Genomic DNA, 27,176 nt, shown 5'->3' with positions numbered 1-27,176 from the left:
ACGAATTGAGCCGTGTCAAATAAACAAGAAAAAACACGTCAGAGTCCCGCTTGAAAGGGTAAAGACAAAGATACTGTAAAGTGTGCCATGGTGCTCCACAGGTTCCGTGCTCGACTGAGTTTGAATTAAGTATTAGAGTGTTGAAGCTTCTTACCATTCATTCCTGAACGCACTGTCTCAAGGTGGTCGCGCGTGCATGCAGGAATGCAGGGAGTGGTGACACAAGACCAGGAAATGCGTAATGCATTCGAGCATTGTTCAGAAAAAAACCCAAATTTTTTTACTAGTATAAGTTATACTAAGGACTAATGTTTTCAATAAGTGTAAGATATATAACTGTCGTTTTGAAATATCAGCAACAAGAAGCTATCTGAAATTAGCTAGCGTTACGATCGGCGGGCATGTAGTTCGATGATGATTTATTAGCATATTTTCGGTGAAATGTATACATAGCATAAATCGAAATCAATATCTAATGGCACTTTCGTTATTGACAGTGCACTGCACCGGTGTAGTCGATCTTACACTCACTCAAACCAGGGTGTAATCTGTCTATCGCTTTTTTGTATCTATGTCTATGTATCGCCAGGTGGAAACGAAAGCGTGATAATGAAACTGGCGTAAAATTGTAAGATATTTAATCGGGTTTGATTCGAAAATTTGTTCCGCGTTGAACCGCGTTGTTGTCATCAAATAGGTAGGGTGAATAAAAAGCTATGAGCAATAGGATGCAATCATCTTATTTCTATATGAAACAAGAGATGAAAAATAGTCTGATTTGCAATGAAAAAATAAAACGATTACGAAGGACCAACATTCGTACTTCGGCCGACCAACCTGCTACGCCGCTTTGGAATGCGTAAGCATGATGAACGTACATTCCTCCGTCTTTTCTCGATGTTCTTGCCGTCAATGTAATAGTCAGTAGGGGCAAGCGGGTATGTAATCGATAGAGCCGATTGGGCTGCTGTCTGTCAGATCGATTCATAACTTCCCTTATCAAAAATTTGTGAATCATTGTGTCATCAACACACTGCATCAATAAATTTAACAAATTTCTAGAACTAGTCAAAAAAATTGCAGTCGGTTATTATTTCTACTTCTTGGAAATCTCTAAAAATTATTCAACATTAGCTACTTCAGCTAATTATTCGCTAGCTACTTCAGGTTTTTTCAAAATGCTTGACGGAAGTGGCCAAAATCTAATACACTGTATGTGCTAGTGATAATAGTTATATAATATTATAGTTTTGTTCCTGTTTTTTTTTTATTTTTACTTTTTTCACCGTGCAATATTAGTATAACGAATTCATCATAATCACTTTCGAATTTTTGAAATTGTTCTTGAATAAATGTTTTTAGCAATGACAGCTATCATTTAATATTTACTGATATGCACAACATAATGTACAATAACAATCTTGCCTATTCACAAAATTATTCTATGTAAACGCAGATAAAATCCTAAATGACTTCTATTTATCGTTCATGCCGAGAAATTACTCCTAAAATCAGTCATATGCACAGCAACTACATAGCAATGCGACGTAAACAACTGCGCAATGTTATTCTGCAATGTAGCATGCATGATATCTGACATAATCTGCACACCAACATCAATTCTGTACAATTGGCCAAACAGAAATGTTTTCTGTTTCTTTATTTTATCAATGTTTCTCAAGTCAGTGATGGATGCCATATCCCACCTTCCACTAGTTACATACAATCAAAAATAAACGTGCATTGTTATGACTAAACTAAGCGATAAAAAGCACGACTTGCTCTGGCTGATTACTTCTTTGACCAATTTATCACAATTCACGCATGGTGCTCGCAACAAAATCTGTTGAAATAATGGTTGCCAATGTCCGCAGAGATTTTTACTATTGATTACAAAATTTCGCGACAACAAATATTGAATTCTGAACAATATATCGATGTAATATTCACTCTATCGAATTCCCCAATGTCTCAATTAGGGAATGAAGTATTTTGGTGTGGATTTGAGCTGCCGTTTACTAGCTAGGGCGATCGGAACACAGCGCTGTCCTGTTTTGCCATACAAAATCAGAATTTTGGATTTTGACTATTGATGTTCAAATTTCGCGACAACACGCCGGGACTTATACTGAACCAATCTATGCGGAAAAGATCTCAAAAATTGCGCAATATACTAACTTAGGGAATGAGTCATTCTGGAGAAGAAATTTGCTATAGTTTTTGTGAAAAATGAGTTTAACCAGCACAAGGTCGCCATCCGATTTTTCTCGCTCCGGTACTGCCTTAAGCAGTGTTTTAGTGGGTGGTATTTCCTGTCTCGTCTGCAATTGTAGTGAGTGATTCTGACGGAGAGTCCTTTCGAGAACCTAGCTCTACAGCTCCAGTAGGACCTCTCTCTCTCTCTCTCTCTCTCTCTCTCTCTCTCTCTCTCTCTCTCTCTCTCTCTCTCTCGAAAAAAAAAAAAAAAAAAATAGTTTTTTAGCTCATATATTTAACAACTAATGAAAGTTTTAGGCTAACATAACATACTTGACACTCGACCTATAAGTGTCAATATGTAGCAAGCTACATTTGCCTAATACTTTCATTAGTTGCTAAATATATAAACGTGCTACTAGAGAGATGAATATGGGAGTGTCTACCCTACATACAGTAAACAGGGTGGCGATTCCTGGAAAAAACCTGGAAAATCAGGGAATTTCAGGGAATTCTAGTAGACCTGGAAAACCTGGAATTTTCAGGGAATTTGTATTCAAATCAGGGAGAAATTTCGACCTGGTGTTAATAATTTTTTATAAATGCGACTGGAAAATATTGGCTCAAATATTCGGTTGAACGCACTTATTCCCTTCAACACATTTTATACAAGGGAGAATAACTATATTCAACTTCTCACAACCATGGTTATATGGGTCATCCCCCGTCAGATTTACAACCAAAATTTGAATTCGTTCCAAATTTTTTTCTTGCATTCTTTAGCTAAAAATAATTGACACGTATTTTTTGTTTTGGCTGAATATGATACTTTTTCAAGTTATTAGATTTTTAACTTTTGAAGTTTATAAAAACGAACACTTTTGAATCACTGATAACTCGAAAAGTATTTGATGCATGGAAAAAAATATTATTTACAAAAAGTTGTTTTTGCATGAGCTTACCGAAAAAAACAAAAAAAAATATTTTTGTCATATAACTTATGAAATCTGCAATTATTATAATTATTATAAACAAATTGATTAAATATCAAAAATCATGTTTAATCTTTTTTTTGTGAAAAAATCTGGAGTGGATACCAAAATACTATGCGAGATATTACAGTTATAAACTGAAGACAATCCAATTTTACACTAAACGACCAGTGATCTGTTATAATTGTATTATCTCGTGATGTAATGGGAGATTCCGAATTTTTTACCTAATCTAAATGATTTCAAGAAATAATAAAATGCTTTTGGTTCTTAAAATTTGCTTCTAGTATTTGCACTTAAATTTGCTTCTAGTATTTGCAGAATACATAAGTTACATAGCAAAAACAAATATGCATTGCAAAAACAATTTCGATGAGCTCAAGCGAAAAGGCAACTTTTAATATTTAATATTTTTTCTACAAATTGAATAGTTTCTGAGTAGAAGATTCTTTGATTCCAGTGGATACTGAGTACACGGGTACAAATCCGTTCCTCTAAATGAGAAAACTGACTCATGATTTTTATCATTTATTTCATGTTATGAAAATACACCATGAATTATGTGCATCATATCATGAACTATTTGTTTGTAACGCAGTATATGCGTTACTCTTGTTTCGAGTATAATTTCAGGCATTTTAATGACGGTTATGATTCCAGGTATCATGAACTAAATTTCTGAAAATAATCTTTTTTATTGAAATTGAAAATAAATTAAATGATAATCATATTAATCATAATTGTACTAAAATTGGTAAAATTAAAAACCTCTCTTTTACTATTATTAGGACAACTATGGTGAATGCGAATTTTACTGGCAATATTCCCCCAACAAACAGCTTTTGAGATCAACTTTAACTCCTGCACCACCAGAATAATATTGAAATGATCCGAATGTTGTTGCTATTTTTGCTCCGTTGACTGGTTCAGAAACTTATGGTTTATTTCCTATTAAGTATGCGATATCTTTTACTTCAAAATAATACAAAACACCATGAAGTCTCGCAATTTTTAAACCAAATATGTAGTAATTTTTCTGTAAATACCAGTCCGAATTCACGATGAGTTGCCCATGTTCAACACATGCTTACTAGTGAGCTTCTTCAAAACAGGATAATAATGATCGTTATATTAGTCAAAAAAAAATTTAAGGGTCATTGAAATATAAAATGAACATGGGATTTCTAATGCCCTGAACAACTTTTTTTTAACCAAGTATTCGCCGTTTTGTTCGACTACCTCACTAAATTCTCAAAATAAATGTACGACTACTATAAATGGTGAAATTCATGATCAAAGTATTGCTTTAAGTGCGTTTTGAAGTTATTTATGAAATTTTTTTTCGAGTGTATTGTAACGAACGAAACAAACGATAGTCTGATGGCACTGTATCCGGGCTATAGGCAGGATACAACAGTTCTTCCCAACCAAAGTCCTTCAATTTGTTTCGGGTAGTGATTGAAAAAATAATTAGCCATAAATAACTGCAAAATTAAGTTTTAAATCATATTTTTTCCAGAAACACCAAAAAAATTTTAGATAGGGCATATTTTTTGTCTAATAGAAGCAAAAATCTAATCGAACAAAATGTATGTTGACTGAAGTTTTCCAGAAATTGAAACAACTCTGTTCGTTTAGTATGAGACAATCCTTGAAACATTTTTGACTACCTAATAGTATAACAACTGTGCATCAAAATCAACTTAGTAGCCTGGAATACACAACAACTCGTTTCAATTACATTCTCTTATATTTTTGTTTAGAAACCAATTGTAGTTATTAGACTCCATCTGCATTTGTTCAATTTGACTCATTCAATATGATGTCCTGAAGGAAAACAGGTAAATGATTGCCCCTAAATAACGGCAACCAGGCTCCCTTGGCAAAAATGGACGGTATGTGTTACGCATGTAGCAGCCATGATTAGTAATCATGGGAGTGCTTGTTATAGTTCATGATGGGCGTCTTTTTCATCATGATATGATGAACTATTATTATGATTTCTAAAGTTGACAAAATTTTTGGTTTCATGATTTATAATTCATGAAAACTATAAAGGATTTGTTTCCGTGTAGGTGTAATTGCCTGCGCTACCCCCTTTTGGTCTTTCATACAGTGGTATGCTGAATGCAGAATTGTAACGAATTTTGAGCGTACTGTTAAGTGGAGCCGCTGCAGAGCAAGACTCGAGCTAGGATGGTCGCTACCAACATACATACATACAAATTGAATAGTTTCTGAGTTATCAGTGATTGAAAAATGTTCAATTCAATAAAATTCAAAATTTTACAAACTCATAAATTGAAAAAAAGAATCGTATTCATTAAAAACAAAACTTAGTGCGAACAATTTTCAGCTAAAAAAAATTTGGTTGTGAATCTGACGTGGACTGACTCATATATAATATTTAATACGGATGCCAAATTGATTTATCGACGGCCTTGTTGTGATTCTTCTGACTCTGTAAGGTAAATACATATAAGTACACTTGGTGTGCACAGACCGTTTACTTTGACACGGCTCAATGCATTAGCTTGACCGAACCGTGGGTATTTTTTATGTTTACAAATTGTAGACGAAAAAGATGGGTCAATAATGTTAGAGAAACAGAGTGGTAGAGTAATTATGCCTATTAAATCGAACATATTGTTGATAATCTAGTTGCATTTCCAAAATAATAAAGCAATAAATTCTTTAAAAAATGCCGATTCTTGAAATAAGTCTTCATGACCGTATTACAGTATATCGCACTGTAGCTGATCTCTTGTTTTGCGGTAGCTTATTTTTTGCTTATATGACCAATTTTGGGGTTTGTAATCAACTAATTCCCAACGGTGTAAACTTGTTTTATTCAAGTTCCTTCAAGTACTAGCCATCGAGTTAATTCTAAGCGCAACTCAATTCCACTCGCGTTAAGTGCTAGTCCATAGCGGCATTAGGTAACGCACAGCTTTCATATCTGACAGACAGAATTATTAAGCAACTAAATAAAGTTGTGAAGACCGCTCCGGGGTCAAATTATCAGATAGATGACGATTGTTAACAATCTCTGTGGCAAACCCAAGAATTTTGACATCCATATTGCTAGGATTCTTTGAAATTTACAAATAGTATTTCAAAGCTGGGACACACCTCCAGGACCGGTTGTCCGGAAACAAGATTTCATACGATTCCTTATAGCAGGTTTAAAAAAGTAGATGACTTCCTGATTCCAAACCATCTACAAATATTTGAATATGTTTAAAATTATAATAGTAATGACCATTACCCTGTCACTCTGCTATGCGGTAGAAACGACCAAAAAGTTCCCCTCAGGCCCATTTACTACATCTTCAATTTTATCTCACTAAAATTTATGCATAGTGATGTACTATGATGTTACCAAGTTTCAGGTTCTAGTTATGGAAAGCAAATTGTAATTTTAAATGAAATCTGGAAAATTACTGGCGTACTATGTCGTTACCTAACGGTTAAACACTCAACTCCGCTTAAAAAATTCAACGTTTTCGATATGGGTTTCCATATAATATAGAACTGTATGAGGATGACTTTCGCAAGCTCCAGTTTCAATATCGCCTTCCGCTAACAGACGGGCGGATACGACAATATTTAAAATCAATAAATAGTGTATTTAACCGAAGTTTGCCTCCCTTTTGCTGCGAAGCTTCACTCATCTCACAACGTGCTTGCTATTGCCAGATTGCATTGAAAATCGCTTTATTTATTTATTTGTATGTATTTATTATATTCCAAGATGGAATTTCCAACTGACCTTTTCACTGCCGTTCAACGCATAATTGTCTTATGTATAGAGGGAATCTCATAGAACATGAGACGAATACGATCTCAACGGCATTTTAGAGGATACTTAATTTCTGAAATGACGAATTGGTGGGAGATGGCAGGCAAATGAGAAACTAAAAAACTGTTTGTCTCAAATCACAAGTAAACTTATCAAAAACCGGTTTCTATAATTTGTTCGCAGACCTGTCTGTTTTTTCTTTTAATTATTCGACATTTTCTTGAATTATGCCCCTATTTTAAAGTTGTGAAAAAGTGCTGGATGATTTTGTATCAACAACGCAATCATTATTTACCCTCCGGAAGGGACCATTTGTAAATTACGTAACGCATTTAGGGGGAAGGGAGGGGTACGACAAGTTGTGACATAGGGGGAGGGGGTGATAACTAGATTGTTACGTAACATGTTTTCATCGAAGAAAAAAATTTTTTTTCTTGGAATTTGTTACGTAACAGGGGAGGGGGGGATGGAAAAGTTTGTGACAATTTGTTACATAGGGGGAGGGGGAGTCAATTTTGGGCAATTTTTGCGTTACGTAATTTATGAATGGTCCCGAAGTCGCGGAAATGGCCCACTGAACGAGCAGCCGCTGGTGCGCTCAGACGATTTCGCTAGATTTTCAGAGCAGCGTGCACTCAGTGCACTAGCATGACTTCCGGAAGCTTCAAAAGAAGAATCCAAATCTAACCAGAACATAAAAAGCGGATTATTACTGCACAGAAGTGGTCAAACCGTTTCTGTAAACAATCTTCTTAGTGCATATTCTGGGATACCTTCCTGTTGGTATGAAGTTTTTACTGGTTCACCCACTGTTGCAGAAGACCTGCTTAACCAATTATTTCTTGAGAAACTTAGACTTCTCTATCGTTCAGAATTATTTTAATACTTCATTTCGTTACATGCCATGAAGCTTGGTTGAAGTCTTCTACGTCCAAGTTTTGTAATCCATTGCCACACAGGAAAAAATGGTATAATATCCACGTTACAATTTTCGAAGAAGTGTTTAGCCCTCATATTCAGCCTATCACTATAATTCGAAGTAATCAATACCTTCAATGACTTCGTTCCTTGATGATGCTTCGAATTATGTACAAACACATTTGACGTTTTTATTTTATTATTATTTTATTAGTGTACGAACAGAATGTTTGTCTCACTATCGAATCCATTTGGTCGTTTCTTAAGATTGTATTTTGCATTTCTTTTTTATGTAGCTGATCGCAATCGAGTATTAGAAGTTTTGGAAACAGTGTGAACAGAGCTTGCCGATTAGCCAAGCTTTTTAGAACTATTCCAATGAGATATCTTTTGATTTCCGTTTGGACCGCACATATGATTTCTAATACGCATTTCATTCGACCCATTTTTGAAAGCGCATTTAACATGTCAACGAATTATGTATTTTGAGATTAAAAAGACATTCGTCCATATTTGTGAAAAATATTTCATTTTTGGTTGAATATATCAAGAGATCTATGTGTTTTTAGGTTTCCATATTTTGTCGCGAACAAACTTTACATTGAAAATTGATGTAAGAATGGGTTACGCCACCTTCAAGTGTATTTGGAATATGATAGAGTATGTTAAAACGGTACCTACTTAACCCTCCCCAAGTCGCGCATATGGCCCACTGAATGAGCAGCCGCAGTTGCCCAGAGGCAATTTACTAGCTTTTCAAAGCAGCGTGCACTCAGTGCACCAGCGCGACTGCCAGAAGGTTAACGGAAGATCCCAGACTCATCACCATTTCCACACAGACTAAAATACGTAACACTATGAGAAAATTCATCCCTAAAATGTCAATCCGCTAATTTTTCCAGAACACTAGCTCCTCCTTTTATGCACGGTCCCATACACTCATTTGCTTGTCGGTCATCCCTCGGGCCTGGTAACAATTTTTCACTAGTGGTCTATCCTCAGCTTACTTGTGCATATGCCAGAGGCGGCCTTATCGCGAATACGATCACAGCCCCAACCAAAACTATATTTAAAATAACCGTTATATTAGGCGAAGCATTGTTTTCGAGTGTTATGTCTGTTGGTCTGTGATTTCCATAAGCACTACGATGAGTATGCAATAGTCTTATCCACGATGACGTCATCAGTTTTAACTTTGACAGTAGCTGCGGGTGGAACTGTGTTCGATGTTTTTCTTCTTCGTGTGTTGTATTTATTTTTGTTTGAAAATTGACAATCACTGTTTGTTTACCAAACTGTATTTGGATAGTTGTTGTGATTTTTATTTAAAATTACTCATGACTGTGTAGTAGGTAACTGTAAGTCGACTGAAAAGACGTTGAAAGTTCGTTTGTGTTAATTCCTGCTGTAGGTAAAGCAGCGGAACTGTGATACTCATCGGCTCTCACATAAGCTGTTTAGATTCTGAGAGCAACAATGTCCCTGAAAACATGAAAATGTACAATCTTCGTGTAGAAGGTTGTAGTGATAGAAAAAAGCGGATTTCATGATAATGCAATACATGCCAGCTCTAAGAGCAGTACACATTATTATTCTGCTAGGGGCTTTTCCGAAGATCTGAAAAAATCATCGAACTAGAAAAAAGGTACATCGCTATGCATGAAAATCGCAACTCTCCACCAAATTATCAAAAAATTAGCTCAGACAGATTTCCGATGCGGTCAGCTGCATCCGGGCGCTTTTCTTCTTCATGTAAATAGTTGTACCTGTATGAAAATTTCTAGTATATCCTTACAGTGGAAATATGAAAAGTAACTTTAGATTTAGTGCCGATTTCTTCACCCACACTGAACTTTTAAAAATAATGCGTGGGTAAAGAAATCGGACCTTAGTTTATTTAGTCACTATTTTTGAGTAATTATTCTCTGGCAAGAATCTGAGTATGTTTAATAAGATTTGTTTTCATTTCAGATGAAACACCAAATGTAGAGAATTCAAAACGGATCATTCCGAGTCCATTCCGATGAAAATCGCGAGTGTCGATTATTAAAACAACGATATCGTTTGCAATTGGCACGGTTGCAACAACGTGTTGAATTTCTAGAAACGATACTACGATAATTAAAACGACGGTTTGATTGGCTGAAAAATGACTGGCATTAGGAAATTTTCAACGTATTAACAATTTTGTAGAAAGTAGCCAAACCTTACTGTGTAATGACAAAGACTGAAGTCTTCGTAATGATATTGCAAAATCTTCTAAGTAACGTTTCATTTGATGAATATTACTCAGTGTGTGCTACAACAATTTCGAAGTATTTTTACCGAATAGTATTCGCAATGTACGAGTGCTTAAAGTATGCAATCGAAATCGTATCAAAAGATACAATCGATAAGCATACGCCTCGATCGTTCAAATAACAGTATGGAAATAGAAAGATATTTATTATTGGCAGTTTCGAAATTAGTACAGAGAGACGGTAGAATCCTGAAGCTAGATCATCAAAGCGATTACAAACTTATGCAAACTACAAAATTTCTAATCGGCCTGGCAGCAAATGGAACGCTTGTGTTCATCTGTTGTCGAATTTCTCGATATTCGCGAATGCAGCTGATATAGTTCTTGCTGACAAAGGATTTTATATCCCCAATATAATCACATCAAAAGAAACTAGTTCCTTAGTAAAGGGACTAAATTAAATCCGTTAAATATTGATAGAGGTGAACGAATCACGTCGCTTAGAGATCACGTGAATAATTGGAGTTCTGAAATTCAAATTTACTTCTAGGAACAATTCATGTCGACTCTTGGAGATGGAATTAATGCCGTTGATTTGATTGTATGTTTGGCTTGTATTTTAGGTATTTTTTATTCCTTGAACATTACCATCGCAATAAAGCGTCGAAGACTTCTAATGGGATTTTTTTATTGATGTGCACCGGTGTAGTGGAGTGCACTGGTTTTGCACTTTCTAGCAGAAGTGTCAATGGAACATACCCAGTTTTCTACACTTCTGCTAGAAAGTGCAAAAATGGTGCAAAACCAGTGCAGTCTATTACACCAGTGTCAATCAATCGAAAATCCCATAATTGTAGCAAGTACGTTTCGATAACAACCCAGTAAAGTTTAGCCGGAATCCTACCTGTTTCTAACTCGCACTCCGGCTCCAGTGTCCCTGGTGCCGGAATACTATTTAGAACCAGGTTCATTTTTCGGTATAAATTACTGGGAAATACTCCAGATCAAACCATTCAGCATTTTATTCGGAATCCTAAATGGATTCAGTATGGCATCCAGCTCAAATGCAACAATCAACTCCAAAACTGGGATAAATCCTCAAGAAAATACATGAAATGTTTATTGCCAGCTGGTAGGGCAATTCAGAGGTTCTTTTTTCACTATCCAGAAAACCTTGACTTACTGGACACAACTTTCCGGAGACACTATCTTCCATAATGTTCAGTCTCGCATCAAATCAAACCATTTTAACCCGTAAGGTTTAGATTATTGCAATGTAGCTGAAAACCATACAGGACCCATTCAGGATTCCGATCACCGGGTGCCATTGAACTTTGAACCCATTGAACGATAAGTGACATTTATAACTAATTTTTTTCAAATCCGTCTGTCCGTCGACTGTACATGCAAATTTGCCAAGAAGCAGATTATAGCATTCAAATGGGAGCAAGCAAGACCATGGCAGTTTGAGGTCGGGATATTTTCTCGTTCATCCGCATTGAATAGATCGCTTGAACAAAGAATTTTCGAATGTTTTCTATAACTATAGAACTAGCAAGTGAAACTATTTTATTGGTTAAATTTACTTTTCCCACAACCACCTATTTTCCTCTACTATCATGTCCTCGACTGTATGTACAAACCAGTTTAATTTTTATTGTAGCGATCCAAACTACGTTTTTTATTATATTGTTAGTATACGACGAAAGTTCATTAAAAGTCAACAACAAGTCAGTCGTCACGGATATTGATAGCTCGCATAGTCGAAATACAACATAGTATGGATCAATGTTTCTAATAACTTTTGTTTTATTGATGTACCATGATGTATCAATCGATAAATAAATTTCTGGTTAGCTATTGTTAGATTTTACACATCGGAGGACAAAGAGCCGTAATATTAATTTCACCCACAAATAACAAAATGCTCTAAATAAAAACTCTGACCAAAGCTACTCTTCGTTGACTTGATATTCAGTGCAAACTAGCAGATTGTCGTATTTAATAAGATTACAAAATTTTATTAAATTACGAAAAATTACTACAAATCGTATTAACCAAATGTAAACAATCGAACAAAACGTTGGTCGCAGTGTAAAATGTACGCAACAAACAAAAACAACAGCTGTCATTCCACCCGCAGCAAACGTCAAAACGGCCGGGAAGTTGAAATCGTGGATTGGACTATGCATTGATCCAAGATTTGTCACAATCAGGCTTCTAGAAAACATAATTTTATTTAAAATTTTAGAGGATGAAACTTGTTTAGATTTGGAAATATTTAAATTACATGGCATTTAAAAGACCAAAAGTGGTTTGATTGAAATGGAAGATACAAAAGGTTTAAAACTAACTAAAAATGCAAAAATGGTGTAAGCTCAAACGATAGACATTGAAAAATATGAATTTAATTTGATTTGTTTGAGCACTCTGGAAAATTTTCAAGAAGGTCTGGAAAAACCTGGAAAATCAGGGAATTTCATTTTCAGAAATGAGTCGACACCCTGAGTAAAGCACCATTCCAACCAGAAGAACCTACTGTTTCAAAATATTCCCTTCTGTTTGTAGTTTAAAAATAAACACAAACCTCCTTCCATTTAGAAATTAATCTGCTATAAATTCATATAAAAGTGCAATCTAATTTTACTATAATCAAAAGTCCATTTCTAACCTAACCTCTCGTCAGGAGAAATACATATCCTGGACGAGCCATAAATTTATTTTTCATTGAATCAGAATTTCAAATTAACCCATTATTCTGCTTCCTGTACCATTGCAGTGACCTATTGCCGGCATTGTTTTACCTGATCGAATGGCACTACCAGCATCTGAGCATGGACGAAGGCGGTCCGTTTATCATCCGTCAGCACGTTACAGCCTTGTTAGCACTAATTGACTATGATCATTTACAAGTAGCAAACGGATTTACTCCGCATAACTGTGACCGATTGTTTGCCTGCTTCTGCAAGTGGTTCAATGCGGCCACGAAGTATGGAGTGGAAGAGGTAGGATTATGCTGAATGATAGCGCGGTCAACTAAATTCAAATAAAATCCTCCATCTGTTTCAGTTTTCCCAGAAGCTACTGCTGGGTGCTTGTCTCGCTGTGGCTGCCAAACTGCGCTCAGTGGCGGCGAGCTACTATCACAATTTTGTCGACGGATATTTGGTGCCGTTCCTGCGAAGTCCCAAGTTTGACAACCTGATGAAGGAGCTTAGGTAGGTGCGAATGGAATGCTATCAATGCTCTCGAACGAACAAAGGTAGCTTTCGTAGCAAGTGTATGGAAATTTCTGAAATTTTTCTACTAGATGACGATGACCAGCTAAAGAAGCTCGTAGCTCGCATTCGTAACATGGCTGAAATATAGCTTCTTTCTCATTTCCAGCAATTCACACCTATCCAATCTAGAGGCAGTGGAAGATAGGAGCGCAAAAAATCCCCCTCTACCCAATCTGGGTGGAATTCTTACGAACGAAAATTCACCGAGTGCACCCACGCTCGTTCTGACGAAGTCCTATCCGGTGTTTTTGCTTTACGCAATGCTCGATTTTTTGCGACTGCACGTGGACCACAGCGGGTGCCCATTGGAGCTGTTTACACATAACTCGCACCACTTCCGCTACCTGTCCAAGCTTGCAGACACTGTAACGGTGCAAAACGGGAACAAATCCAAGTCAATTGTTACAGGCAACTGCGGGAAGCTGGCGACGAATTGGTTTTTGAAAACCGAACTGAACTACCTTCTGGAGGTGCTGACGGTTCTGGCTGGGAATCGTCATGCTGATTCGAAGAGAATTCATGAGAAAGACATCGAAATGGCCAGCATCGGTAGCGATGAAATGCGGCTTCCGCTGGCGGTGGCCTTCAAAGTGCTACTACATTTTAGTGAAGAGTTTTATCCGGCAGTTCTTAAGCTATTTGATCGGATAATTTTTGAACGGAATTTCTATCCGAACGGACAGATACCAGCCGAAGATCTGCAGCGGTGGAAGTTCAACTATAAAGTGAAACTTCAATCGCTAGTCGTTAACGAGGTAGGTTTCCGTAATTCAAACATATTTTTTTTGCGTTGAAATTCACGATGATTGTAATATATAATCACCCCTTTATTGGTATTAATTAAAATTTTTCACAGACCAATTAAATCTTCTCGATTTCGAACGTCATAGTTTTCATTCATCCAAAAGCTTTCTGGTATTAAAATTTGCCCGTTTTCGTAAAAATTTCAACCAATTCACAACTTTTTAGAATTTCAATAGTCAAATTGGCGGTCGAATACGTTATTTTAATTGCAATAAAGATTTATCTCAAATAAACAACTCCTCTTTAAAATCAGTTGTATACGAGCAACTTTTCCTTATCGAACGTATTTTTCATTTCCAGGTAAACCTCACGGGCTCTCGCCGCAGTTTCAGCATCGTTGGGTGGCACACCCCACTGCTGCAGCCCGCTTGGCCCTATTCGTTGCTGTACTTTTTGCTGGAAAAACTCGAGCAAGGCAAGCCGCAGCTGGAACATTTCACCGAGGAGCAAATCATTAAAACGTCGCTTTTGTTCTCCGAGCTGGTGGAAAACAACTCCATACTGCTAGTAACGGCCACCGAGAAACTAATGTACTTGATGGCAGCTTTCCTGGGTCCGGACTCGAAGTTTCTTGATGCTCAAATTTCCGCTCTTATCACGCGACGCATTGATGCCCTGCGGGAGGAAGTGGCTGGGGCAGGATTAAAGTTTGATTTTGAAACCAGACTCGAAGAGAAGAAAAGTTATCACGGGCTGTATCAGCTGGTATTGGATATATTTCAGAGCTCGAGCTACGGTCATGCTCCTTTCAGTGCGTTGGTCATGGTGCCACTGGCACAGCAATATGACATCCAGTGGCGTAACTTGCTGTGGTCGGAATACGTAGCCGTTCTACGATTTGTTGCCTGCAACGAACAACAGGTTAGAGCTAAAGTCATTTTTTATAATGTCTAGATATCTTTCAGTGACAATCTATCCCATCTTCTTTCAGCTTTTTGGATCATTGAACGACTATAAGCAACCGGAGGAGACGGACGTAACGCTGCTAAAGTATTATAACCAAGCATTAAACTCGAATTTACTCCGACCGGGGTCCATTCCGGCTCAAATAGCAGCACATCACGTGCAGGCTTATCGATCCAAGGCAGAAAAGATGAAACGTAGTAATGACGGCGATAAATAAAGAAAAAACAATTCTACCTTTCTGTGTTTCTTCTCCTTATTTTTGTTATTTGTTGAGTATTTTAAGAAAAGCGGATCTTCATTGAAATGGGTTGAAATACGGTTCGAAACATTTGAGCATGAACTTTTTGAAAGTAAAGCATGATTGAGCGTGATTGTTTTAAAATCAGCCTCAAACCTGAGTCCGAAATTTCACATTTTGCCTTGAATTTTACACGAAAATTAGATTATTCCTCGTAAAAAGATGTTCTAACGAGCCAAAACATTGTAATTTGGCCGTTTTAATCAGTGATTATCAATATTCAATCCAAATGGGCATTTGTAAAGCTGCTCTTACACGTTCAATATTTTTTATCAATACGAGTATTGACGATATTGCTTCATTACTGTTCATAATCGCAAGTCAGTCTCATGTTCTATGGGATTCCCTATCTATATGGGACTGGCTTGCGATTATGGGCAGAATACCTCAATTCCATTTGAAATGTACATCCTCAATACAACTTTTTTTCCATTACACCTACAATATTTTAGTCAATTCTGTCTTGTATCGACAAAAATATTGAACGAGTAAGGCCCGCTTAATATTTACGTTATGAAATGCTTCAATTGTTTACATGACCGTAGCTTATGGCGTTTTTGCTTGAGGTAGAAACTGATTCAGTTTCTGACCTAACTGCTGTCAACCCGTTTGTTTGACGCCAGTTTTGAACCTAGGTTATGCGCCACTGAACTGAAAACCGAGTTGGGTTCCAACCTGAAATATACTTCGGGTTCGCTCACACCACCGCTGTTTTGCGAGAACCCAACTCAGTTCCATCAAAAACGTTTGTTTGAAGCAACTAACCTGGGTTAGTGTCTAGGTTCTCAATCGAAAACGACATTAGCAATTGTTATTGTTCTAAGCGGAGAAGTGTACCGAAGTCAACACAAAAATACATATCCGGTAAAAGAAGGGTAGGGAGGAACTCAGCGATAATTCGTTTACAAGTAACCGCTGCTGGCAAAGCGCTGGAGGTAGGCAAAGCTCCAATGGATGGACGAGATGCCCATTGAGAGCCACCCCTCGAGTGAATAAACAAGCGGAGAAAGGCTTCATGTGTTTGGATTTTGGACATTTGGCAGAGGCTTGCAAAAGCCCGGATAGATCCAGGATGTGCCGGAAATGCGGGAGACAGGCCATCTTGCGAGAGACTGCACGCAGAGACCGAAGTGTATGCTTTGCACTCCAGCGGACATATACGACCATGGGTGGCTTCAAATGCCCCAACCACAAGAGGGCTACTGCAGGCCAACGGTAATGGAGATAACCCAGATAAATCTGAATCGGCACCGTGACACCGCACAGCAACTGTAAAGGCAGTCTATGACAGAAACTATGTGTGACATCGCTTTGATTGTAGAGCCGAATCAAGTCCCCTGATAACGGTAACTGGATGGCGGATAGATCGGTAACGGATGCGATACAAGTTATGGCTATGTTCTCCATTTAAGAAGTGGTAGAACGCTCGTATGAAGGCTTCGTAATCGCCAAAATCAATGGCGTTTTTGAGTGCTGGTATAGCACAACTCTAAGGTGAACAGTGGAGTAGTTAACCGACCAGTTGATTGGCAGAAAACCGGTAGTCATTGGTGGTGTCTTCAATGTCTGGGCTGTGGAGTTGGCCAGTGGACTAACCAACACAAGAGGGTGTATCCTTCAAGAAGCTCTAGCGAAGTTAGATGTACGTTTGTGCAATGGAGGTTCTGTTAGCTAATTTTGTAGAGGAGAGGAAATCGCTATCACATTCTGTAGTCCTTCACTGCTAGCAAACATGGATTGGAAAGCATGCGAGAAGTATGCTCATAGCGACCACCAGGCGATTCGCCACCGTATTGGCCAACCTTGCTGCAGAAGTGGAAGACCAAAGTCTTGAACAAAGATCTCTTCGTGGAGGCATTTCGGTGGGATATCAGAACTGAGAACGTTGACGCGGCTGATCTAACAAGAAGAATTGTGACGGCCTGTGATGCCACAATGCAGCAAAAACCGGAACCACGCGTAAGACTACGTCCAGCATACTGGTGGAATGAGTCGCTTAGTGGGGCTACGCGTTGCCTGCCTCAGATCTAGAGGGCGGGCTCAGAGATCGTTATCGGAGACAGATAGAGAGAAGCGTAAAGCGGCGTTTCGGGAAGCTAGGGCCACTTAAAAGGGGAAGATCAAGCTGGAAAAGTCTGATTGCCACAAGAAGAAGTAGACGCTAAAACCTGGGGGACGGGTATTGTGTTATGATGGCGAACATGAAGTGCCCGTTGATGCCAGCTGAAATGTGTCTGGGTAAACTGAAGATCTTATTACCTAGCCACCAACACCATACGGCGAAGAACAAGTAAACACGGATCGACAAGTGACTAACGATGAGCTCGTTGAAGCGTTGATGCGACTGAAATCAAAGAAAGTTGCCGGTCCGGATGGAATACCATGGAAAGTTGCGATCCCGGAACATCCGGTTATGTTCAGAATGGTGTTGCAAAAGTGTTTAGCTGATGAGAACTTCCTCGAAATGTGAAAGATACAGAAGTTGGTGTTGCTGCAAAGCTAGGCCACCGGGTGATACAGCTTCATTTAGGCCTATATGTCTGCTGGATACGCTCCTAAAACTCCTGGAAAGAATCATGCTTGATAGGCTGACGAAATGCACGGAGGGCGAGTGCGGATTGTCCAAGATTTAGTTCGGACTCCACAAAGGTGCATCGACAGTAGAGGCAATTATACAGTGCTCGAGAGTGCCGAGAAATCATCTAAACAGAAACGAAGAGGAGATCGATACTGCACTGTGGTCACGATAGCTATAAAGCATGTTAACAGCGTCAGGGAAGCCATCATCGCAGCGTTGCGCAGAATGAAGGTCCCCGACTATCTATGTCAGATCCTGAATAGCTACTTCTATAGGGCAGGGTGCTGCTGTACGAGACAAGCGAAGGGTAGATGTCAATGAGAGCCACAGCTGGCGTTCCTCAGAGCTCCAATATCGATCCAACTCTCTGGAACGAGTCTTGACACTGCGGCTGCCCAGGAAATCGTGGGTATCGCGGACGAGGTGTCACTAAAGGTGAGGGGCGTAACACTTGAGGAAGTGGAGCTGCCAGTGACGGAGACAATAAACGCGATCGAAAGTAGGATGAACGGGGTCAAGCTGCAGGCAGTTCATCACAGGACGGAGGTGTTGTTGGTCAGCAACTGCAATGCGGATGCATATCGATGTCTGAGGGCACGTGATTACAATCGAACCGTACACAGAAGCAACTTGGAATAATAATCGACGACCGTTGTAGAGCTTCGATATGGGGTTCCTATTTGGGGTGCGGCGCTGAAAACCGGGAGCGGGACCGCGAAAAATTGATCAGGACCATCTGGTTGATGGTGTACGAGTCCGACTACATACAGAACAATGTTGACGGAGAAAGTATGCGTTATCACGAGGATGATCTCCATCTGCATCAGCCTGGTGGTAGACATCGAGTGGTAAAATCGGAAAAACACCAGAAATGTGAGGAAGGCGGTGAGAATCAATTTGATAGCGCGATAGTAACAAGAATGGTACAATACGAAGAAAGTAAGGTGGTCCTACTGGCTCATCCAAAACCTATCAACGTGGGTCAATAGAAAGCATGGAGAGGTGAACTTTTAAAGTGACACAGCTCCTGTGGGCACACGCTGGTATATAAGAAGTATTTTCATCGATTCGGGCACGCAACGTCATCATTGTGCCGGAGTGTGAGAACGTCAAGGAGGCACCGGAGCATGTGGGCTTCGAATGTCCGAGGTTCGAAGCGACATGCAGGAACTTGAAACGGTAGGACCGGATAATGTCATCTACAGAATGACAAGCGACGTAACCATACAGAACGCGGTCAATAGAGTGGTGACGCAGATCATGACCGCCTTACAGTGGAAATGGCGTGATGACCAACGAGCAACGGTTTCAGGAGAGCAAGCACCGCCGGAAAACTGCGCCGGAGTAGGGTAGATGCACCGCCGGGCTCTAGTCCAGTTAACTGTGACAGAGCACCGGGTATGGCTTATCGGGGCGCTGGTGAACCGGATATCATGTTCCACTCTGCCGGGGACTAGGCTGAGTAGATCAGTAGTAGAATGAGACATCACCAATCGCGGGTCGTCGACTGGTGATGTCTCGAACCGGACGCCTTGCTCCACCAGAATCGCAGGACCGACCTCGGCACCTGGCTGGTTGGCCCAGTTTCGGGAGGATTTTCAAGCTGAAGAATTCTCCATCGGAGTAGGCTAAGTGCGTAGTCGAGGACTAGACCCAGTAGTTTGCGAATAGGTCGGCAGTTAAAGGGCACGGCCAGAAAGTGGTGCCAAATGGCACAAGAAGTAAGCCAATGGGTTAAAAGAAATTGCACCGAATGGCACTGGACAGGAAATCAGAGGGCTCAAGAAGTGTGATGCTGAATGACACAAGGGAGCCGTGTTGTGGTGCTAAATGGCACAAAGGAACCAAAGTGCGCAGTAAATTAGACAATCTGGACTTTGCCACTCAGATTGTTCTCGTAGATGGTTGAAGTACGTAGAGGATGTCAACGGCGTAATAAATGCAAAGAATGAAGGAAAGCAAGGGAAGAGTCGGGGGATAAATGGATCAAAAGTCCAGCCATTTCATGGATCACGTAACATAGAATGACGCCGGTCATGAACGACGTTTTGCTACTGGGGAAAGGAAGGAATGTTAGTTCGTCACTCTCTTTTGCCAGAGACCGAGACTATCTCTGTACATCTACGCAAAGAGTAAAACCAAATCCACTCATTGAACAATTATGTATTAAGAAAAATCAACGACAATTTCTGGTACGAGGGAGGTATCTTTAAGCAAAAAAATTGTCTTATTTTCTGGAATAAAACTAAACGTCTCTTCCTAGGTCAGAACAAGTCTATTCCTATTGTTTCAACTAAAAACGATCAAAGAGATGCCTGATTACCGCGTGGGAATCAAATGACAAACGAGCTGAATAGCATTATGATAACTGAGCACAATTCGATTCACGTGAATTGTCTGCTACTGAAAACTATTTGTTTCAAGGTTGAGATTATTCACACCCACAACTACCCTTGCGAAACCCGAATGGCGATGGACAGTTATATCACAGAGAACAGACATATAAGCTAGAACAAACTTTCCCGAAAAACCTGTGTAAACATTTAAATGAAAATTGATTGAATATCACCATCGCATACAGGTTTGCATGCGTGAGTCACCATTGTATCCAAGTTTGCTTACAAGTCTCGTATAGTGATTGATGGCCAATCGAAGCGCCGGCCAGTGGCAAGCGTCTACTTGCTGTTGTCATTTCAAAGCGACAGTTATTTTTCTTACACAAGTTGAAAAGTTTACTTGTGTGTCAGTTCTTAGTGGTTATATATAGGTTTTCTTTTCTTTCTGGATGAATACAGAACCGTCTGTTTGCTTTCAGTGCTTAGGGGAAGATGGTGCAATATCGGCACATTGGGCGTATTAGGCACCCCTGTTTTCTAAGAAGCTGTGAAAAAGTGGAATGTTTTCAACAATTCACACGGAGAAAATCCTTGAGCTCGTATTATTACTATTTTATCACTGCAAGCGAAAATAAAAGATAATTTAATTTCCAACAACTTTGTCGAAGACTTCCAATCAATCTAACTTTCTTAGAAGTTATTGAATTTTTAATGGGGTGATGCGTGAGTCCGTTTTTCATGAAGTCTAACGGCGTATGACGATGAATCAATAGTCCATTTTAACGGACTTTATTTTTTGTGAGGTAATGGTTAGGTTTACCTTAATAGTACACTTCTCGACAAATATATGATTACGGCCTAAAAGCCAACTGTCAAAATCCACTTTGAATGGACATTCCAGACAAACCGTTACTAGTCCAACACAGTTCACAACAGTTTATGAAAGAGAAAACTTTTCTCTTTCATGTACTTCCAACATCTGTGATTGGCGTGTAACGGTTTGTCCGGAATTTCCATTCAAAGTGGATTTTGACAGTTGGCTTTTAGGCCGTAATCATATGTTTGTCGAGACTTGGAAGAGGTTTAATGTGTATGTATTATGAGTAATTTATTGACTCGAAAATTTTAGATCGATGTATACATTTTAGTTCCATATATAAATAGAGTGCACCAACACTATTTAACAGAACGAGATACAAATTGGGTGTCTTCGACAAAGTTTAAGAACAGGTATTTTCAGTAATTTTTCTGAACATCTCTATATCTTATCTTTTTGCCTTTCTCATATAGAAAGGCTATGCAATCACTCTGAAAAACGTCAACCTAATCCCGGCCCGGAGGGCCGAGTGTCATATCCCATTCGACTCAGTTCGTCGAGATCGGAAAAAGTCTGTATGTGTGTGTGTATGTATGTATGTGTGTGTATGTGTGTGTGTATGTGTGTGTGTGTATGTATGTGCGTATGTGTCAAATAATGTCACTCATTTTTCTCAGAGATGGCTGGACCGATTTGCCTAAACTTAGTCTCAAATGAAAGGTGCAACCTTCCCATCGGCTGCTATTGAATTTTGGATCGATCGGAATATTGGTTCCGGAATTACGGGTTTCAGAGTGCGGCCACACAGAAATTTCTCATATAAACTGTAGGAAAAATTAAAAATAGAATTTTTATTTTTGATGTTAAATGTGTTCAAGGTGCATGAAACGTCGAGATTTGATGCAAACTCGAAAAAAAATTTGACGACGATTCACTTTTTTGGATTTTGGCACATTTTTGCCTTTCTCATATAGAAAGGTTATGCAATCACTCTGAAAAACGTCAACCTAATCCCGGCCCGGAGGGCCGAGTGTCATATCCCATTCGACTCAGTTCGTCGAGATCGGAAAAAGTCTGTATGTGTGTGTGTATGTATGTATGTGTGTGTGTATGTGTGTGTGTGTATGTATGTGCGTATGTGTCAAATAATGTCACTCATTTTTTTCAGAGATGGCTGGACCGATTTGCCCAAACTTAGTCTCAAATGAAAGGTGCAACCTTCCCATCGGCTGCTATTGAATTTTGGATCGATCGGAATACTGGTTCCGGAATTACGGGTTTCAGAGTGCGGCCACACAGAAATTTCTCATATAAACTATAGGAAAAATTAAAAATAGAATTTTTATTTTTGATGTTAAATGTGTTCAAGGTGCATGAAACGTCGAGATTTGATGCAAACTCGAAAAAAAATTTGACGACGATTCACTTTTTTGGATTTTGGCACATTTTTGCCTTTCTCATATAGAAAGGTTATGCAATCACTCTGAAAAACGTCAACCTAATCCAAAATTTTTTTTCGACTCTCATAAGGTTTCTGGATTTTAACAGGGGCGTAGTTGATTGTTTACGGAGAGGGGTTACACCCCCCCCTCTACTGTTCACTTCCCTCCTTTAAAAATCTCCTTAAATCACCCCTCAGACCACCACCCCATCCAGCCCTCATACCCCTCCCTTTCAACCCCATCATCTTTAAACCACCACTATATCACAAAGCATACCAATTTAAGCTCGGGAGTCGTTCGTTCATGGGACTTTCGCCCTCCTCACATACCCACCCCCGCATGACAAAATGAGTTAGCAAGCAGATAACATTGATCTAATGTTGATTAGGCTAATGGAGTATTATATTTTTTTATTTCAAGTGTTTCACCGTCAACTCAAGTTCGTGGCTGGCATGCCATTGTGTATAAGTGCAAAGTGTACTAAGAATGTAATGGACATTTCCACAATTATGTTGAACATAAAAAGCCTCCGTGCCATAGTTTAGAGAAATGAGAAAGGCACAATTGCACCGCTAGGTGGATTAAAACAGGTTTTTCGTTGAGAAGTTAGTATGAATGAGTTAAACAAGATGTAGTTTTTCATCTAATGGATTCCGAAATTTTATTAGAAATCAGTAATATGAATTCTGCTAGCAGAATATGTGCCATATATGACAGTCTTAGTTAGAAGACATCAAACCAATTTTAATAAAATTCAACCTTTATGCGAAATGGCTTTTAACAATGGACAAATTTCCCACATAGTAAAATAGAATGTCAAAATTTTGCCATTACTTTCTGTTTCAGATGCATGCATTTTAAGAATGTATTGGCTTGTATCGATGAGGTGGGATCTCGGAATATTTATTTATTTTGCTTTAGACACATTAGCATTCAACATTCTGGTACTCATATTACCTCTCCTTTCCCTTTACCTACATATGAGTGCCGCGATGCTAAATTACGTTGCATTAGTCGGCGATACTGTGGTGCGATGTTCCGTACTGATACTGCTAATTAGTTTTTTTATTATTTCCCGATGATGAACACACAAGAAGAAAAAGAAGCACCACCAGACAAAGTAATCAATCTCTCAATCTGGATTACAACTGTGTAAAACTGGGGTCAATGGTGCCATTCATCTGTCAAATGAACAGTAATGATTGAAACCGATGATTATTTCTATACTTTCCGCATGAATTATCTTGTACTTATAGTAAGACACACATATTTGATATATGTTTATAATAATTTCCTCGGATAAAAGGTTAAATTGCTGAACTTGTGAAACATCTAGCAAATTTGTCTCTATTGTATAAGCCGTTTAATTAAATTTCATCATTCAACATAATAAGCTGACTTGAGAAGCAGTATTCTATTAGACAACTCGCGATTTGAACATAAATGTTTACTACTTTGTGTCAGTCTTAACCCTACAACGGTTTCATGACTTTTTCTATACATAAACGGGTTTGTGGGGTACCTTCGTACCCCAGAACTAAAACCGCGCTAGTATGCCTAGTTTTTATTGAATTTATAATAAAATTGGATAGCTTTATTCAAAAATAATCCAAGCAAGCAGCCTTTTCAAAAATATTCGAGTTTTGTAAATTTTACTATGCAATATTTCATTTTTTATAGAACAAGTCTTTAAAATACATCAAAATCCCCTTTTTTCCTTAATATTGCTTTAACTTCGGAAGTTTCTAACCGATTTTGACTATCAATACGGCGTTGTAAAGATGATTAACTTGCCTTTCGAACAAATAGTAAATAATTCAAAAAACAATCAAAAAGTGTATTTATTCCGATGCTTGTTTGAACACCAATCGCCAATACAAACAGTGCATATACAGCAATATGTAGTAACGAAGTTAAAACAGTAAGGCATCCAATAGAAAGGTGCATTGTACGTTCCAGAGCCTGGGCTAGAGAAGATGAGGAATTAAGTGGTGCGTAGTACATATTATATACAAATCATATTCACGAATGTCCCTCTGTTATCCTCTAAACCAAAACGACGATTACGATCCAAGCGCCTTTTCTAGTTACTTTGCTCTAGTAGCTTTATAATATCAAATAACAGATTCTATTGTTCAGCAATGTTGAAGCCTATACAATTTGATGCAAGTTGCTCGCTTACTATGTATAGATATGCTGCTTATAAAAAAGATATAATAAATTTTCCAAATTATATACACATGACAACACAATAACGTAAACGGTTTTGTGGGGTACATTTGTACCCCAGACAAACTTTAAGCGGGCACTGTTAGGTTGGTCAAATGAAACAAGTAGGTTGCACCTGCTTCAATTGAAGTTTTATAATCAATTTGATTTATGACAAAGTTTGCTTGCAGTTAAAATAAACCGTAACGGAATAACGGGGATTGCAAATAGCTCTGGGGTACAAATGTACCCCACAAAACGGTTCTAGGGTTAAGGTTGGACAGAGAATGGGCAAAAATCGAAAACGAAAAAAGCAGCTGTTTTCCACACCGTGTGTTAGATCTTCATAAAAATCAATCAGCTTATGCGGAATGTTGGTACAGTACTGCTGAGTGATTTTTATGAAGATGTAACACACGATGTGGAAAAAAACTGCTTTTTTCGTTTTCGATTTTTGCACTTTCTCTGTTCAACTTAAGGACTCTCATCCTCATATTTAAAAGTGTGCAATACCCCGAACAACATTTCTTCATTGTCCAACTTCGACATATCTAATAGAGATGGTCGGGTTTCAATTTTTTCGAACCCGAACCCGACCAGAACCCGAGAGTTTGAAAATTTAAAAACCCGAACCCGACCCAAGCCCGTCATTTTAAAATTTGAAAAACCCGAACCCGGCCCGAGCCCGAACATTTTAAGATTGAAATACCCAAACCCGAGCCCGAGAATGAAATTTTTTATAAAACCCGAACCCGACAACTTCAAAATTTAGAAACCCGAACCAGAAAATTTATAATTTGAGAAACCCGATCTGAGTCGGATTTGTTGATATGGAGAATCAACCGGAGAAATTTAATTTTATGCATCCGAGCTGGATCGTCTAAGAATTATAGAATCACTCGAATCTGAAGCAGCACCATACGCGTCCAGTTATATCTGCCTGTGGCAAAACGAATTACTGGCGAGAGGAATTCGCATTTATATTTACTATTTTTGAGCGACGAATTTGAAATGTTCTGAGAAACTAAATCTTCGATGGCTTAACCGGAAAGTAAGATAAATCGGCGGCGAAAAGCTAGTTTGCAGTTCAGAAAACGTGTAACGGGATTTGGGTTCCTGTGTGTTTAAAGTAGTGCTAGGGATTTCAAATCCCGTGATGGGAAATAAGTCCACACAAAGATGACAGTGTAAACCCAACTGCGGGAAACATCACGGGATTTTAAAACTCTCCACACAGAAATCCGGCAGGAAACAATTCAACACAAATTGTTTCCGACGGAGAAAATTGTATTTTTATTAGGTTTAAAATATTTTGATACTGTTTTTTTAGAAGCAGCATAGCTTTTACTTTGACAGTTTGGGAAGATCTCGGCCGAAAATTTTTCCTGATCAAATCCCGCCCCAAATCCCGTAACCCATTTCCCGAACTGTAAACTAGCCTTAACGCATGGAAAAACAAAAGATGACAGATTTAAACAATATTGCAAGTCGTAATTAAGGGGTCAGATACCTTTTTGTGCGAAAAATGTCACGAAAGTTTAAATTTACGTAAAGACATGATTTCATTATATCAAACTTATACAGTGATGACCCGATTTATCAGCCCCCGATTTTATCTACCCCTACCATTTTATCAGTTTTTCGACCCGATTTTATCAGCTTCGTGTAAAAATTGATAATTGCTAGTTTGATGGGCTCTAGAGGACGAATCAACTTGAATTCCTTTCTTGAGCATATTTTTATTATCTTAGAGATCCGAAATATGCAATAATAAAATTTTTATTTTTTTATGAATTTTGCACTGTTAGACCCCCTTAAGGGAAATTTAAACAAAATAATCAGAAAGGGTTATGAGGCTATATCTAGGGACTAAAGAAGAATACTTTATGAGCTTCGGTTTTTTTTAAAAGAAAGACAAATATTTGTCCCAATTTTATCAATGTCCCTCTTTTATCACCCAAAAATTCACCAAACCGGTTTTCGCTGTAGTATTTTAGTAGCACATTTTTCAGCGAAATAAACAAGCATATTTTTTGAAAAAATATTAATAATTGGCGAAGTTAGGGCTTTTTCCCCGAACCCTTTTTATTTAAGAGGTTTGCAGTGATCACGATTGAAGACCAATAGATCAACTAAAATCCCAAAATTCAAAAATCGGTTTGGTAATTGGTAGTATATGAGTATTCCTCGTATCTTAACGATTAGTTGAATAAATAATAATTTTTTCCTGTATTCGAGAATACTTTTCCTAATGAATCACTGTTTTAAGCTCTAACAATTGTATTAAAAAATTCTCATCCACAAAACAAAAATTTATACGTAAAAAAGGAATCATTAAGATACGAGAAAAACTAATCAC

The 27,176-nt window shown here is 38.4% G+C and overlaps 1 protein-coding gene across 2 annotated transcripts in view; it reads left to right on the top strand.

The window, feature by feature from the left end:
• LOC131684081 (uncharacterized) overlaps positions 1 to 27,176 on the top strand; it is a 372,745-nt gene that overhangs the window by 87,812 nt on the left and 257,757 nt on the right. Inside the window, exons 4-8 of one of the 2 annotated variants that reach the window (XM_058966625.1) lie at positions 12,927 to 13,152; positions 13,217 to 13,365; positions 13,535 to 14,183; positions 14,533 to 15,093; positions 15,164 to 15,359. The exons of the other annotated variant lie outside the window; for it this stretch is intronic. Coding sequence (XP_058822608.1) covers positions 12,927 to 13,152; positions 13,217 to 13,365; positions 13,535 to 14,183; positions 14,533 to 15,093; positions 15,164 to 15,355 — 1,777 coding nt within the window. The 3' untranslated portion in view covers positions 15,356 to 15,359. Of the gene's footprint in view, positions 1 to 12,926; positions 13,153 to 13,216; positions 13,366 to 13,534; positions 14,184 to 14,532; positions 15,094 to 15,163; positions 15,360 to 27,176 lie in introns of those variants that run through there. 2 annotated transcript variants of the gene reach the window in all.

Source organism: Topomyia yanbarensis, chromosome 2, assembly GCF_030247195.1.
Source record: "Topomyia yanbarensis strain Yona2022 chromosome 2, ASM3024719v1, whole genome shotgun sequence".
Classification (NCBI taxonomy): domain Eukaryota; kingdom Metazoa; phylum Arthropoda; class Insecta; order Diptera; family Culicidae; genus Topomyia; species Topomyia yanbarensis.
Note: the sequence above shows the minus strand (reverse complement) of the source record. Positions and strands in the feature narration are given on the sequence as shown.